The sequence below is a fragment of the Zalophus californianus genome, chromosome 10 (genome assembly GCF_009762305.2).
Source record: "Zalophus californianus isolate mZalCal1 chromosome 10, mZalCal1.pri.v2, whole genome shotgun sequence".
Lineage (NCBI taxonomy): Eukaryota > Metazoa > Chordata > Mammalia > Carnivora > Otariidae > Zalophus > Zalophus californianus.
In genome coordinates, this window is record NC_045604.1 from 72,714,387 (window position 1) to 72,731,564 (window position 17,178).

At 49.7% G+C, this 17,178-nt stretch overlaps 1 protein-coding gene and 1 non-coding gene across 2 annotated transcripts in view; both read right to left on the bottom strand.

Annotated features, from left to right (window-relative positions):
* The window catches only part of ADCY9 (adenylate cyclase 9), a 115,811-nt gene extending 109,827 nt beyond the window's left edge, over positions 1 to 5,984 (bottom strand). Inside the window, exons 1-2 of the mRNA XM_027611017.2 lie at positions 5,441 to 5,984; positions 3,429 to 5,164 (exon numbers count right to left, since the gene is read on the bottom strand). Coding sequence (XP_027466818.1) covers positions 3,429 to 5,121 — 1,693 coding nt within the window. The 5' untranslated portion in view covers positions 5,122 to 5,164; positions 5,441 to 5,984. The remainder of the gene's footprint in view (positions 1 to 3,428; positions 5,165 to 5,440) is intronic.
* LOC113933801 lies at positions 1,054 to 1,217 on the bottom strand. Its single transcript, XR_003523505.1, has one exon. It is a non-coding gene; the product is annotated as a U1 spliceosomal RNA (small nuclear RNA).
* Positions 5,985 to 17,178: the final 11,194 nt, after the last annotated feature.

Consider the following 17,178-nt stretch of genomic DNA (forward strand, 5'->3'; position numbering starts at 1 on the left):
ATGAATGAATGAATGAATGAATGAATGAACAAGCCAGGGGTTCCTGGACTGTTTCATATTCTGCAACTCAATCCTGCATTCTCTATTCATACCACAGAAACTTCAAAGGTCTCACTCGTTCCTGACAGCAAACTGTCCCCAACGTCAACTCCAGAAACCTTGAAAGGCCATCTCCCATTCAGACAATCTATCCTCTCACCCCCAAGTTGTCTTTTTAAATCTGGCTCTACTTATCAAGTCTGTCCTGCTACGGCTCATATCTGTCCCACCACCTCCATTGCCATGTCGTCACCCTGGTTAAGTCCGGCCATTTACCCTGCCTAATCTCCCATCTCATACCCTTCCAACCGACACTCCCTAGAACTGAAAAAGTAAGCCCTCTAAACTTGCAAATTAGATCACCTAAGCCTCGTGCCTAAAGCCTACCAGTGGCTCCCCATTACTACAGGATCGAATACAAACTCCTTCCCGTGTGACCCACAGCCTTCCTTGTCCTCATGAATTACTGTACTTAAGGCCCACCAAGAAAAACAACCCCAAGCCTTTGCTCGTGTTCCTCCCACTGCACTGAATGTTCTTTTATCTACCTGGAGAGCCACCGCCCGGTCTCAAGATCCACCTCAGTATGTGCACCTCCAAACAGCGTTCCTGACTCTCTGCACACGCTATCACCTTTAGAACTGTAAGCTCACTGACGTCAGGAACTGTCGGGACTCCATCTGCTCATCCACAGCATGGGGCGCATCATAGGAGCACGATGATTTTTGAAGAGTGAGTGAATGTGCAGAAATAATGAAAGTCCACCCTTCCACAAACCTTTTCTGATAAATTACAGAGCAGTAGCTACTTTTCACACTGCCAGGCTAGTTCTGGAGTGACCAGTCTACTGATACTCATTTCTACAGAGTCCTCTACTGGGTATTTTTAACCCCGTTGTCAGAAAAGGGGATGAGAGGTAAAGGCTAATGCCCAACATTGTAGAGAGAAAATATCTCCACAAACCCTAAGACAGGCTAAAAGAAATTTATTTTTTATTTACTTATCTTTTTAAAAAAGGAGAGAGCACAAACGCAGTCCCCCACTACCACAAATTATGCAGTTGAGTTTCCCACATTTGGGGAAATCACAGGGGTCAGCACACCTGGGGTGCAATGGATAAGCATCACCCTGGGAAAACCGCCTTCATGATCATGGTATCCCCAGTGCCAGATAAGTATGGAAATTTTAAATATATAACCTTAACCTCATGTATAAAAAGGGTTTTCTACAAACTGTGCTACCTTCCCAATTTAGCAGATTTGTACAATGACAGGAGAACAGAACTGGGCAGCTTCAAAAAGAGGCAGGAAGTTGTGCAGACATCCTATATTACTGGAGTCCTGTCCACAAAGGTTTTCAAAATCAGCTGAATAAAGCAAAAATCATGGTCTCAGGGAAACAGTTAAATGAGGGAATACCATATAAAAATATAACCGTTTTAGCTAACCCTTCCATCTTTCTCTACCTCCCATCCAGTAATAAAACTTTTCCCTTAAATATACAACTACACCAATTTAAAGAAAAAGCTAACTTACCAAATTTACACTACTTGAAGTTTAAAAACTCAATAAACCCATTCTAGCATACTTTGTCAGTGTCTCTGAGACCCTTGGCTTGAACTGAAATTGAAAATAAAATTACGCATAAATTTTAAAAAATGGGTATTGCCAAAGAGTCAAAGACTTGGCGACTTCCAGACCTACTTTATGATTACATCTGTTTTTATTTTTGATATTCAAGAAATACACTGTTCAAACTACCACTTACAAAACTGCTATTCTTGTCATAATGTCATACAGCACAGCTCCATTCTCTGGAATCTGTCCCACAACCCCTGAGGACAGAGCCTACAACACTCAGATCTTAAAGATGCCAAAGTGTCAAGCAGGGATTACATCCGCCCCACACTCCACCGGCATCTTTAGACTCTGAGGACTCTGAGAGCAAGAGTCACCCTCCTAAAGGGAAAGACAATCGCCACGGCAGAATCTCTCAAGTGAACTGCAAAGTGTAGTTTCTGACCTCCTCAATGTAACATTTACAGCTCTCTAGACAGAGGGAAGTATCAGGTGAAAATAGTTTTCTACTACACCTATAAATTCTTTAACTCCTAGCAAAATTAATAAAGAAAAGTCAGGAGAAGGATAAAGTGCTCTCACCGAATAACAAGCAAATGACATGGGGAACTCCAATCACAAGGAGAGAAATGAAGTATCAGCTGAGCATACAGGATGACGTCAAGCCTGACAACCTATTCAGGCCCCCACACTCAACCACTCACTGTCTCTGATTTACAGTATTACTTCTCTCATCTCTGACTTAAGCTGTTCCTTCCCCCGACAAACTGTTTTTCCTGGAGCTTTTTACTGTGTAATCATGCAACGTGTGGGCACCACAAAACACAATAAGCTTTACAAATTTGGTTTTAAGAATCAATATTATTTTCTCTACATACTTCCAAAATAGATGTCCCCCCTCCAACCCAGAAGATTTTAGTAAAACATAAGGACTGTTTTTAAAAAGGGGGTAGGATGGGTGTTAGGTATTTAGAATCCTTACTTTGGGTCCCACTTGCTTATACATCACTTTCCAGGCCTCAAAAATTTTTGTCCTACGTGAAAATAAGAAAAACCAAAGAAGCCCAGTGAAAATATCAAGAACAGCAATAAGAGCTTAAGACCAAGATAAGAGACAAGATACAAATCCAAGGGGTTGGGAATAGGGGGTCTAAACACTGCTCTGGGTGTATTTCAGGTGTATTTCTAAAACGCTGCGGTCTATATGATAAGACAAATATCACGATCAAAATGAAAGTTGAAAGCTGAAAATACATTTTAAAAAAAGAGACCTAGGCAAAGGCAGTGTGTACTTGGGAGTATACAATTCCATCTAATTCTCAAGAGTCCTGCAGGGCTAAGCCAACTCCCTTATTCCAGTAAAGTGAGGCCTCAAGGCGAGAAAGGTTTTATTCTCCACAGTTCTGGAAAAAGGCATAGAGAAATGTTTTGATGGGATTTAGGGGCAACCAAGAACAATCTGTTAAAGTACTTCAAAGTTCTGCCGCTAAGAGGCTCTGACCCCCCCATACATTCATCGGACCTGCCCCCAGAATTTCAGAAACAATAACAGCTGACTGGCAAGATACGCATTTCCAAGGTTCTCCTTCCTCCTAAAGGTCTCATCTAGGTCAGCATTGTCACAGTGTGAACAGATCTGTAATACCTGACTCACCAGAGGAAAAGTCTCACCAGCCCTGAGATGCCCCCATGGTGAGGTGTCCTGAGACAAATGATCTGCCTCCAGATACACTAGAAAAAGATTGTTTGGTTTTTATTTTCAACACAAACAGGACTGGGGAGGGAGATGACAAGGCAAAGAAACGCACATACCTTTCAACTGATCAGCAACAACACTCTGGCCAAGGCGTTCAGTAACTTTCCCATCTTCCATTTCGTACCGATCATCTAAGTATTTTGCTGTGGCCTCAGAAATGTGAACCTTGCCTGCCACTCCCAGCTGCTCCATGAGATTGGCCAAGTTCACATCATTGGACCACACATCGAATTTGAACCTCCTCATGCCCAAGATGCCACAGAGGACGGTCCCCGTGTGAACCCCGACACGCATATTCACCATCTCTTTCTTCTCCTGGCAGAACTGCTCGATAGCTCTGATCATGCCCAAGCCCATCTCAATGCAGCAGTAAGCATGGTCAGCCCGGGGCTCTGGACACCCCGCCACACAATAGTAGCAGTCTCCCAGGGTACTGATTTTCTCACACTTGGTCTCTTCACACAGCCGGTCGAAGCGACCAAACAGATCATTGAGAAGACCCACCAACGCGTGAGCAGACTTATTGGCACTCATCTTGGTGAAGCCCACGATATCTGCAAATAAAATACTGACTTCTTCAATCTGCTGCATTTTGAAAGGGCGGAATGCTATAGGGGCTTTCTGTATGGAAGACTTTTTCTTCCTGTTCTTGGGGCTCGAGGTGGCATGTCTTTTGACCGAATTCTCACTCTCCTCATCCCCCTGTTTCATCAGGTCATCAGCTATGATTCTTGGCATCACAGAATGAATCATCCTCTCTTTCAGGGCTTTTTCCACTTCCAGATCCTTTCCGTGCATAATTGACTGTCCCACCTTGAGAAAGGTGCTCCTAGATCTCACCTGGGACATGATAAATAGGTGGATCCCAATGGCGTGGATGCAGACGTGGAGCAGGGCTCGGTTCAGCAGCTCCCAGTGTGGCGCCCCTGCTCCAGGTGGGGGAAAGCAGTCTTTGTCTCGGAAATGATAGCCAAAGGTCTCAAAGAGAACAGAATAGACCACTCCCAGAAACAAGCTCAAGTACAAAGGTAAGTGCATGACGGTGTAAAGCAAAAAGAGCACTTCGATGCACATGGAAAAGCTCCCCACTTGAGATAAGCAAGTGTCTGTGGGCTTGGCTGTGAGGGTATGATTGGAGCTGTCAAGACGTCCTGAGAGAGGCGTCAAAACCTGAAACTGGGCGGCCAGGGTCAGGGCGAACACCAGGAGGGTGAGAACCAAAGAGGTCCACACGTAATGACGGGCATACAGCTTAGTGAAGGTAAACAGAAAAAAGCCCACACACACTACGAGGATGCACAGAGCTGGGGCTACCATGACAATCAGTCTGGACCGCATGTGGACCCCAAAATAGATGCTCCACAGAAGGCAGGCGAAGCCGATGTAGAAGAGCGCATACCGGAAGCGGCGCTGGGTCTGCGGGAAGCAGCGCTCCATGCAAGCCTCCTCCAGGTTCACCGAGTCGAACTTGGGGTCCCACCACCGACTGGAGGCCCTCTCGAACAGCTGGGGCAGCTTCTTCTGCCTGCGCAGGCGGCCTCCAACGCCCACTCTCCGGGGGACGCCCCCTGAGTCCCCAGAGCTGCTGCAGCTGGAGGAGATGCTGTACTTGCAGTGCTTGGGGTGGCTGTTGGAGGACAGCTGCTTGGGGTTGATTTTGACCCTCACGCTGTTGCTGTCTCCGCTGGAGTCACAGCTCACCTCGGTGCTGTGGTGCTGCAGCAGCTGCTGGTGGGGCGGGGAAGCCATGTTGCCAAGCGCTCAGAACCTTCCCGGCCGGGGTCACTGGTACCTATCGGCGAAGACAACCAGAGTTACACTGGCACTGATTCCTACACAGGTACACACACCTGAAGGCCACGAGCTCCACCGGTTTGCTCGGCGGTGGCCCTGGCGGTCTACTTGGAGAGGCACCATATGCTCCCGAAAGCTGCGGCTAACGTCTAACCGGGACTTCCACCGTCCCGCCCCGAGGCCACCCGCAGCAATCGGGACGGACCCGGCAGCCCCGGGCCGGCGAGGCGGCGGCGCCCCTCGGCCCCCCGCGCCGCCCGCCCCGCGCACTCGCCTGCTCCGGCCGCCGCGGCCGTGGAGGCAAGTCCAGCCGAGCCCTCTCACGCCGCCAGCCGCTCTCGCCGGCACAGCTCTCCCGCCGGCGGCGGCTGGCCCCTCATACCGCGCCGAGCGGCGCCTCCCCTGCGTCAAAGGCCGGCGGCCCCGCGGGAGGCTGCGGACCGGCTGTGAGGGGCGGCAGCGAGGCCCCGGCGCCGGCGCGAGTCTGAGGAGCCCGCGGCGCTGCGGCCACCCCCGTCGGCGCGGCCCGTCTAGCGGGGCCTGCTCCCGGCCTCCGGGGCCGACCCAGCGGGGCGGGGATGTCCAGCGCCCCGGGAGTCGCCGGGCGCCGAGCTCAGGGCGCGGCGGGCGCGAGCCCCTCAGCCGGCCGCCCTGCGCGGCGCTGCCGCAGAGCCAGCTCCCGCGACGCCGACCCGGGACGCCCGCCCGCCCACGCCCGGGGCGGCCTCCCGAGCTAGCGACGCCGCCGCGGCCGCGGCCGCCGCCGTGCCTCCCGCTGCCGCTGCCTCATGTCGGAAGAGCAGCCGCCGCCGCCGCCACCATCTCCGGCCCCCTCCCCCTCCCGCTGTCACTGACAGACTCGCCCGCGCCGCCCCTCGCCCCACCGCAGCGCGCACGCGCGGCCCGCGCACGCCGCCGCCGGACCCCGGGCGCGCGCACGGTGCGCGCGCCGGGCTGGAGCGGCTGCAGGGTGGGGGCGGGGCGGGCTAGTTGTGGCTCCGCCTTCAGTCCTCAGCCCACCGCCCCCGGCGGCGCGGTGCCCCGACCGCCACCGCAGGCACTGCGGGGCTGCGGGGACTGCGGAGGTGATGGGGTTCTGCGAGACCCGTTTTCCTCCCGCCTCGGGCCCCCAAACCCGCTCGAGGAAAACCAGTGGCTACTACTAGTTAAGGAGCAGCGCGGGTGCGACGTTTAGGAGACGAAAATGTTTGCCTGTCAGCACACCTTTTTTTTAATACATGCAAGTTTGCAACTATTGCATTTGCCGAAAGGGAGGCACCGATTCCTCTCTAAGCAATGAGCACGGGCCCCGGGGGCACAAGCCCTTCACTGAGCGTGCTCTTCGCAACCACCGCAGTCGGAGCCCCAGGCTCTGGTGCCTCGGCCCCCACAGGCCTGCTCTTCCAGCCCCGGAGACTTGCCTTTCCCGTGCCTGGGCCATCTGCTACAACTGCTTTTACCTTCCCACAAATGAAACTTTCACAGGAGTCTGCTATCCATAGGGCAGTGCCACGGGGGCCTCCCTGAGTGTTGTCTGCAATGTGTCATACAGTCCCCATATATACTCCCTCACTCCCCCGTGCACCAATCCTGGCCCTTCCCCGCATACTCAGTACCTCCTGCCAGTCACAAGGATCTCCTTCCTCCTCCCCTCACTTTCCAGGCCCAACCCTGGGGCCCACACCAGGTTTCACAGTTGATTTAGAAAATAAAAATGTTGCTTGTCCACATAATGGAATATTATTCAGCCATAAAAAGGAATGAAGTACTAATCCATGAAGGAACGGGGATGAAACTTGAAAACATGATACTAAGTGAAAAAGAGCCAGCCAGGAAAGATCACATATTGTATGATTTCATTTCCATGAAATGTCCAGAATAGGCAAATCCATAGACAGAAAGCAGACAGGTGATTGTCAGGGGCTGGGGGCACTGGGAATGGGGACTGCAGCTGTTGGGAAGGCGTTGCTTTTGGGGGTGATGGAACTAGATGGACATGGTGGGTGCACAACACTGTGAATGTACTAAATGCCACTGAATTGTACACTTTAAAATAGTTTAAAGTGGTAAGTTGTACGTTATGTGTATTTTACCGTGATGAAGATAAAAGAAAAACAAAAGTAACACAACATCATGACTGGTATTCCTGCCAAAAGTACATAACCTTGATCTAATCACCAGAAAACATCAGGCAAACCCAAATTGAGAAATATCTCTTCCAAGTAATTGGCCAGTCCTCGTCAAAAGTGTCAAGGTCGTGAAAGACAAAAAGCTGTCAAAAATTGGACTAAAGGGAACATGGGATCCTGGTATGGAAACTGGGACAGGAAAGAGCATTTGGGGGAATTCAAAGAGGTCTGCACTTTAATGAATGGCATTGCCTCTTGCCGGTGTAAATTTCCTGGATTCATCAATGCACTATGATTACAATGTTAACATTAGGGGAAGCCTGCTGTAGAGTGAAGGAGAACCCTCTACTATTTTTGCAACTTTAAGTCTAAAATTGTTTCCAAACAAAAAGTCAGAAAAAGTTATAAATAAAACCTATACTGATCATCAACTATGTGCCCAACAACTGATGTATTCTGTTTTTCACAGACGAAGAAACAGAGATGTGATGGAGTACATTGCACAAGCCAGTAAGAGAGATAATAATAGTAAACTTACACTGACTGAACGTGTCGTAACTGCCAGAAACTACTGGACGCTTTCACTTGTGACCTATTTGGTCCTTACTGCAACCCTCTGAGGTACATGTGATTGTCCCTATTTTAGAGATGTGAAACTGGGGACTGACAAGCGACGTGTCCCAACTCACAGAAAGTCTAGGAACTGAGCTCAGATTCAAAACCAGGTCTGACCCCAGAGGCCATGGTGCCCTGATAAGCCTTGGCACCACCCTCTCTAAGACTCATGGTGCCCCTCACGTACCCCAGCGTCTCACATGCCAACCCACCGCCCGGGACCTGAAGCCCTTGGAGAAAGTGCCGACAATTTACATTCCCCCCAAAATTTAATGCAACCCTTCACTCCCCACTTGCGGTTTCCTTCAGTAATCGGAAAGATCTGTCTGTGCTTTTCTTCTCCTCCTGTAATCATTTCAGTCCACTCACCACTTGTGGTGACTTTGGCGTTTGTAAATTAATTAGTTATGTCAGATTTTTAGACACGAGCATGATTTTAGATCATGCCGACCTCCCTCCTTGTCTCCCGTATGTCTCCTGGAAGCAATTGGACAACATTCCCTGTTGATGAAGCCTGTAACCTGCCAAAGCCTCCTCAATTTCCAGGTTAGGGTGTAAGTCATTCCATAAACCCTTGGGACTGGGGATAATGTGCCCGGTGCTGTGCATTAAGCCCTGGGTGTCCAATGATGCACCATCTGTGTCTTCAAGGGGCTTCTAGCTGGGAAATATACTGGGGAAGGCAATGGGTTAAGAAAATGGAATCATCGTACGTGAGGAAGAATGCTACAAAAAAAGGTTAACTGCATTCTCCTAATGCCAAGACCTGGAGGGGAGTCGCTGGTAAGCCCTGGGTCCCTTCTCCTTGATTCCCAGAAAGCATACTGCTGCCTAATACTCAGCAGATACGGGACAGATGCAACTGCCTTCTCCAACCATCCAACCACATTGCCTCCAGGTCTGTAAGGTTTTCTCTCCATCTGTGATGTGCACAGAACCTCCACCCCAACACAGCGTGCATCAGATAGTGTCCACACAGACTTTACCGAAGTTTTCTGCAGGTGTTGCCAGCTTCATCAAATCACCCTCACCCTCCCTCACATGCGCGTTCACCTGACTTGTGAGGGCCTTGGCTCCAAACTATTAGAAGTCGCACAGGGTAATAACATGACTGGCTTCAAGATAAAAAACACATGGATGGAGCTTTGGCCATTCTCATCATGTTGGTCCTTGAGGTCTCAGCAGTGCCCACGTTATTTCTGGTGGTCGGGTGGGCCATCATTTTGGAGAACCACCCACTGGAAGGGGGATTCCCCGCTCTCATCCAATCAAGCTGCAGTTAACAAGCTTTGAGTCCTTCTTCTCTTGCCTGGTAAGGGTGAGTTTGTAGGAATAGACCCACATGTTTTCCCCTCCATCAGTGGGTGGTCACAGGTCTCAGGCAGCTGCCTCCACACTGGCAGAGGATCAGGTACTGAGGCAAAGTAAAAGAAGACTGATTAGGGAAGATCATCAAAATCCCTGGCAGGCTCCACAACAACCCAGGAGTCTTTGATCTAGCCAACTATATAAATTCCTGATCCTGCTGTGCCTGGTGCATAGCTCAATAATGCCTATTGAATGAATGCATATGGGAATTATAAGAGACAAGATGCGTGTTAAATAGTTAAGCTCTTGGTTGCTTTTAATAAGCAGAATAAGTAATATTCAATGTAATGCTTATGAGTTTATAGCTCTTTCCACCTACATATATAGTAGAGGTTCTGGCTTGAACCTAAAGCTAAAATATGTGATGGGCATATTTATGACCCCAGGGGGGCCAGGGAGGACCAGTCCAGGGGCATATCACATTTTGAAGTAAGGAGGAGCTGGTTGGTTGACCCAGCAAGTTTGACTGAGACAGAGGGTGAAGATTCTGAGTAAAGCATGGTGACTGTCCCTCAGATTTGCAACCTGGCCCAGCTCCTGTTGGACTGTTACTCCCGTCCCATTCCCTAATTGGGAATCCATAATAGGGTCTTAGCAGATGTAATTACTGAAGATGAGGTCATTCTGGATTCAGATGGGCCCTAAATCCAGTGACTGATGTCTTTCAAGACAACGGGGGACATGGAGACACACAGGGAGAAGGCGATGAGGGCAGAGATTGGAGTGATGTGTCCACAAGCCAGAGAACGCCAAGTGTTGCCAGGAGAAGCTGAAAGAGTCAGGGGAGACCCTCCCCCCAGTGCCTTCAGAGGGAGCACGGCCTCGCTGACACCTTCATTTCTGACTTCTGGCCTCTGGAAATGTGAGCAAATACATTTCTGTTGTTTGAAACCACCAAGTCTGGGGTCATTGTTATGGCAGCCCCAGGAAACGCCCACAAACTGTTTCATCACAAACCGCAAGCGAAGGTACAATTAGCACTCCACGTGACCCCTCCAACCGCGTAGACATGAAAGATGAAGGGCAGGAGGGGCTCTTTCTGCTTCACAGCAGACTAGACCAAACCTTCAGCATCTTGAGAGCTGCAGAGCTGCAGGAGACCCCAAGGACACACAGGGGGGTGGATGTCAGCCCTGACCAGTGCAGGTGAGAAAGAGGAGGAATCCAGTCAGTTCTGTTTAAAAAGCCTCTAGAGACGCCTGCAGAAACTTGGCTTACACAACACCGTGCCCATTTTACAGACCAGGAGCGTGAGCCGAGAGAGCATGTTGCCCACGGCTGTGGCATCGTCAAGCATCATGTGGCTTCCAGTGTTGTGTTGAGAGCTCAGATACCTTCTGACTCTTTATCCTAAGTATGAAACCTGGTTTCTCTCTGGAAGTTTCCCCATAGCTCTGAAACTTCACCATGCTGGTGAAGCGTGGGTCTGTGTTCATCCATTGTGTTAGGCCTTGGCTGGCCCCTCGCAATCAGAAGACTCATGTTCGTCATTTCTGGGAACTTCTACGAAATTGTGTCTTTGATGATTTCTCTCTTCTGTTTTCCCTGTTCTCTTTCTGCAATGCCTATTGTTGGAATGCGGACCTCCTGTCTGTTCCTCTTATTTTCTTATCTTTTCCATCTCTGTGACTTTCCTTTTTCTCCCTTTGACTTTTTTGCTCAATGTTCTGGGAGATTTCCTTAACTTTACCTTTTAATCTTTTATAGAGATTTTTCTATCTTTTTTTCCTTTTCTCTTCAAAAACTTTGCACAATAATAATTCTACTGTCATGTTTTAATATCCAAGGGCTTTTCTGTCTTCTGATTTTTTTTTTAAGACTATTTATTTGAGAGAGAGAGAACAGGAGCGGGGGTCGAGGGGAGAGTGTGAAAGGGGCAGAGGGAGGAGCAGACTCCCTGCTGAGCAGTGAGCCTGCACTTGGTGCTCGATCCCAGGACCCTAGGATCATGACTTGGGCTGAAGGCACAAACGCTTAACCAACTGAGCCACCCAGGCACCCTGTCTTCTGAATTTTTAAAATCTCATCCTTTTCTCATCTCACCAGTGGAATAACTTCTCATCTCTCTGAAGATACTGAAGATAGATTTTTTACAAAAAATTTTTTTCCATAGTCTTCACCTTTTCTCATTGTTTTGGCCTTTTTCAAGTTAGAGGCTTTTCTTACATGTCTGGTCAGCTTTGGCTGTCCATTCACAGTTCAGAGGAGTCACTAAAAAGCTGATTAGAAACTCAGAGCAGTTGGTGGGATGTGCCAACCATAGGCTTCCCTTTACACAGTGCTTCTCAGCCTGGCCACGTGCCACAACTATTTGGGATGCTTGTGGACACTAATGACCTGACCCCATCCTCAGAAATTCTGATAGGGAGGAGCCCAGGTGGCTCAAATGGTTAAGCATCCGACTCTTGATTTCAGCTCAGGTCATGATCTCAGGGTCCTGGGATTGAACCCCGCATCCACCAGGCTCCTCACTAAGGGGGCAGTCTGCTCAAGGAGCCTCCCTCTCCCTCTGCCCCTCTCCCTGCTTGTTTTATTTCTCTCTTTCTTTCTCTCTCAAATAAATAATCTTAAAAAAAAAGAAATTCTGATGTGATCATTGGGTATAGGAAGGGGTACAGGAGGGCATTTCAAATCTCCCCAGGTGATTCTTATGATCATTTACTGCTTTAGAATATTCTGGTCAGGTCATTTTGCAGGAGACCCTCTCCCATGTCAGTACTTCCAAGTGTTTTTCCCTGCATTCATCAGGTTTTCCAAAGAAGGCTCTTCCAGGCTGGCTGCCACTCATCTGAGAAGTAAAAATGGCTGGAAAGCTGAGCATTCAGGATCTAAACCTTCGCTCAAGCAAAACACTATCCGGGACGGTTCTGATCCTGGTGGACTGCTGCTGGCTTTTACCCAGGAGCCCTCCTAGGACAGTCCCTTGCACAATGAACCTGCAAATTGTTAGCCGCATCCATCGGTATCCACCATGGTAGGACCCCATATACTTGTTAGGATGATGTGGGTATATTTAGGCACACAATCATATCAAATTACCACTAACGCTACTCAGAAAGAAAGTCGGTGAACTAGACAAGTATTATCACAATGCCAATAAATACATTTTTTTTCAAATATAGAAACATTCCAGGAGGAAGTATCCAGTATCATCTACAATACTCAATATCTGAGAAGCTCCACACTGTTGAGTCCAGGCTGTATGCAACCAGCACAGTTTTTTCTGGATTTCTCTGCTGTTCTCATTTATGCTTCATGTCTCAATGCTTCATGATGAGATCCTCACACAAGTCATGATAAAACCCACCATGCCATAGTGTGCTGGGACTGTTTGCAAGAGACAAGCCTTTCTCGTGTGCAGTGCCTATAGAACATTCTACAATAGGGGCGCCCAGGTGGCTCAGTCAGCTGAGTGTCCGACTCTTGATTTTGGCTCAGGTCATGATCTCGGGGCCATGAGATCAAGCCCTAAGTCATGCTCGGTGGTCAGCCTGGAGTCCGCTTCTCTCCCTCTTCATCGCCCTCTGCCCATCCCCCCCCACCACATGCCTGCTCTCTCTAAATAAGTATATAAATATGAAGACTCTATAATATTTCCAAAGAGTGCTCTTAACTGCAACTCTTGTTACCTACATAAGATGTCTTTGGTTCTAAGAGTCCCATTTGCCCACAGTTTCCAGGAATATCGTTATAATTTGGGGCAACATCCATATCCTCTCTTAGAACTGTGAGGTGGGGAGCCTGGAAGAAGGAGCCAGTGGGCCTGCAGGCCGGTTCCTCTCTGGCCCTCCTACTGTGTGGCGGTTAGGTGTGATAGGCAGTTTATAGTGAGTTACAGGCTAAATCATGCCAACCCCCTCCCCGCCAAATTTGTATGTTGAAGTCCAAACCCCCAGTACCTTAGAATGTGACTGCGTTGGAAATAAGTTCTTGGAAGAGGTCATTAAGTTAAAATGAGGTCATGAGGGTGGGCCCTAAACCAGGATGACTGGCATCCTCAAAAGAAGAGGAAATTAGGACACTTACATGTAGAGAAAGATGATGTGAAGAAGCACAAGAAGACAGCTATCCACAAGCCCAGGAGGGGGGCTTCAGAAGAAACCAATCCTGCCAACACCTTGATCTCAGGCTCCCAGCCTCCAGAACCGGGAGAAAACAAATTTCTGTTGTTCAAGCTGCCTGGTCTTCAGTACTGTGTTATGGCAGCTCTAGCCAACTAATACAGATGGTACATTTTTTAGAAGTATTCCACCACAATTAATAATAATAATAATAATAATAATAATAGTTCATAAGCCTATGAATATGCAAGTAGAATAAAAAAACAATGAATCCATTTTAAATTTTCCACTTCCTCTGCCCAGTCGTTTCTGTGACTTTATCCCCTCCACATATACCCTGTGCAATGACCCCTTTTGTACCTCTCCAGCCAAGGATATTTAGGGACAGGAATACTGAGTTCTTGAAATGGGACCTACCCCAGGAATGGCCCCAAGGAAAGTGTTGGCCTTTTGCCCCTTTCCCCAAAACTAAGAAGTTGATCCTCTCTGTGCTTCCCTAGCAATTTGGATCTGCTTGGGTTTTTTTTTTGTTTTTGTTTTTGTTTTTAAGATTTTATTTATTTATTTGACAGAGAGAGACACAGCAAAAGAGGGAACACAAGCGGGGGTGGGGGGGAGAGGGAGAGGCAGGCTTCCCGCCGAGCAGAGAGCCTGACGCGGGGCTCGATCCCAGTACCCTGGGATCATGACCTGAGCCGAAGGCAGACGCTTAACGACTAACCACCCAGGCGCCCCTGAACCTGCTTGTATTATCAACCATACCACAACTTAAAATCAGATGTGTGGATCGCTCTTCGAAGGCTCTCCACTCCTGGGAGGAGGAAATGGGGTGCAGGAAGGGCTGGTACCCAGGCTGCAGGGTCTGGAGTCCCCCTTGTCTAAACTGTCTCCCTCTCTCTACACCTGCCTCCAGAAGCCAGTCGGTAATCACAGGAGGACAGACAGGAAGCCATGCAAAGCAACAACCCAGCTGCAAAATCGCAGGCCACTGAACAGGGAACGTGTGTTCACAGTTTAATTTCAGCCTGTGTGGGAGCCAAGTGTAAGCACGTTTCAAAGCCTGGCAACATTAACAGCTAGAAAACCACCTTTTCCCCCATCTTGAGTTACTCAAAGGCACATTCAAAGACACGAGGGTATACGCACACTGGGACACTGTGTACATCGTAATACAAACATCTTGGGTTTATGAAATACTTTACAGTTTGCAGGAGGCTTGCCTCTGTACTCCTTCCTTTGATCCTCAGAACAGTGCTGGGAGGTCAGGGGACAAGACAAACAGCCCCGGGACAGAGGCAGGCACTGAGGCTGGGGTTGGTCCTGGAGGTCACAGAGCCATTCCTTGACAAAGTGGGTCTAGCTCACTCTTCTCTCTGCCCCAGCCTGATAGCAATAATTACCACTATGCTCGCTTGCTCTGTGTCTGGCATGTCCACTTACTGTCTCATTCCATCCTCAACCACCCTTTGACGAAACCAAGGTTTAGCCAACAAATACCGGGGAGGGGGTAGGATTTGAACTCAGGAGTGTCCCCGAATGCCACCTTCTAACTCAGCTGCATTCAATGTCCTCCCATTCCATCCGGTTCCTTTGTACTGGGTTCCTGGTTCATACAAGGCTGGTTTAGGTCTGCAGTATCACCCCATTCTTCAGCGGGGATGGGGGCGTGGTGGTGGCTGCCCCTGCCACAACCCTAGGACAGGCAGACCTCAGACAAGCAGGCAGTGGGGCCCATCACCTGAGAACTGGGGGCAGGTTCAGTGTGCTGGTTCCCGGAGCAGCATAGAGCAAGCACAGCCCAGGGCCAGGCAGGGCGGAATCAGCGCTTCTGAGATTCAGGGAGATTGGGGCAAGAAAATCCTCAAGAGCCAGGGCAGCATTGCCAGGACAGCCTAAAACTGCCCTCCTGGGCTGATTCAGTACCCCCAAGAAGATGGAGGTTGTGTTAATCATCTCTGCTACAGCCAGGCCACAGTGCCCTACGAGGGTGGCAGGTAGCAGGCTAACTTCATATGACAACTCAGCCCAGGGCTGGGCTTCCTTCTGACTCCTTATCAGCTGAGGCTGTGGTCACAGTACCATCTGCAGGAGGTGTGGCCCCACCCATGCCCAGCCAGGGACAGTGGCGATGCAGGAGTGCCCAGCTGCGAAGACAGGGACATGCAGGCAGCCGGCACGTCTCCTTCCTCACTGGCTCAAAGTGGAAGTCCAAGATGCAACCGGTCACATGCAGTTCTGGACTTTAGTTATGTTCAACACACCCACTGTCTGCTCCCGGCAAGCAGGGAAAGGGGATCAGACATGGGTGGGGAGAGAAAATGCCTTGAAGACCTGCAGGTCCCAGGAGGGCTCAGGGAGGGCTGGAGTGTCTAGGGGATTCTGGAGGAGGGGGCTGTGCTGGGGGAGATGAGCAGGCCAGCTGGGCTGCAGCGCACAGGGGATATGAGCCACGTAAGCATAATGGGCAGAGTGGGACCATGTGGAGAAGAGGCTCAGAAGCCTTTGGGAGATCCGTGAGGCACCATGTGGGTGCCTGGGCTGCCCTTGCAGGAGAGGCCCTGCACAGAGCTCATCAGCAGACCCTCCCAGTTGTATCTGCTTACGAAGGTGGAACCGGGACAGTTGTAGAAACGTGCTTGGGGTGAGGAAGAAACCTACCTCCCATCCAGGATCAATGATGTCACACACAAATGCAGACACATCCCTGCCTGGTGGCACCACAGCTCCAAATCCCGAGGCAGAAACACCTGAGGGGCTGGGGGAGGCGTGCGGTGGAAGGCGGGTCTGCTGAGGCTCTCTCGAAGAATCTGGGAGCGGCCGCCCTACACAGGGACTCAGAATGTGCCAGGCTGCAAGGTGAATTCCTGGTGCATTTGTGAGGCTCAGGTGATTCTGAAGGTAGAGGCTGTCCTGGAAAAACAGCATCCTGCAGACACGGGCTCTGAAAGACAGGCACTGGGAGCCGGTTTCACCCGGGAGCCCGGCCCACAGCCCAGTGCCAAACAGATGTCATCCCCACCGGCAGCTCTAAAAGTGGACCTTGGTTTGTAAGCCTGGAGCACGTGAGGTAGCTGAGCAGACTTCACCTGCCAGTTCACGTGAGGAAAAGGTCTGGGGACAAGGGTCAGCCATGCTGTTCCAGGGGCTCCTCTTCTTTATCAACAGGCTTCCTGCTGGGAGGAGAAGTTATGTCTGCTCCTTCTAATGACTGGTTCCTGGGGCGCCTGGCCGGCTCAGTCCGTAGTGCACGCAATGCTTGATTTCGGGGTTGTGAGTTCAAGCCCCACGTTGGGTGTAGAGATTACTTAAAAAATTTTTTTTAAAAATCTCTAATAGCGGGGTGCCTGGGTAGCTCAGTCATTAAGCGTCTGCCTTCGACTCAGGTCATGATCCCAGGGTCCTGGGATCAAGCCCCGCATCAGGCTCCCTGCTCAGCAGGGAGCCTGCTTCTCCCTCTGCTACTCCCCCTGCTTGTGTTCCCTCTCTGGCTGTGTCTCTCTGCCAAATAAATAAGTAAAATCTTTAAAAAAAAATCTCTAATAGCTAGTTACTATAATATTATATATTTGCACCCATTCTTCCAGTTATGGAAATGCCAAGAAAGGAGAAGTACGAGCAGAAGTCATTAAGCTAGAAGCTTTAGGATGTCAGGGCCAGTGTTGGATTTCTAGCAACGGGGAGGCCTGAGTGTACAGACACATCCTCCTGCTCCACAATACCCAAGAAGAAAAAAAAATTATTCTGACAAAATACATACGACATACACTTTACCATTTTAACCATTTTTAAGCGTATAGTTCAGTGGCAGTAAGTACATTTGGACTGCTGTGCAACCATCA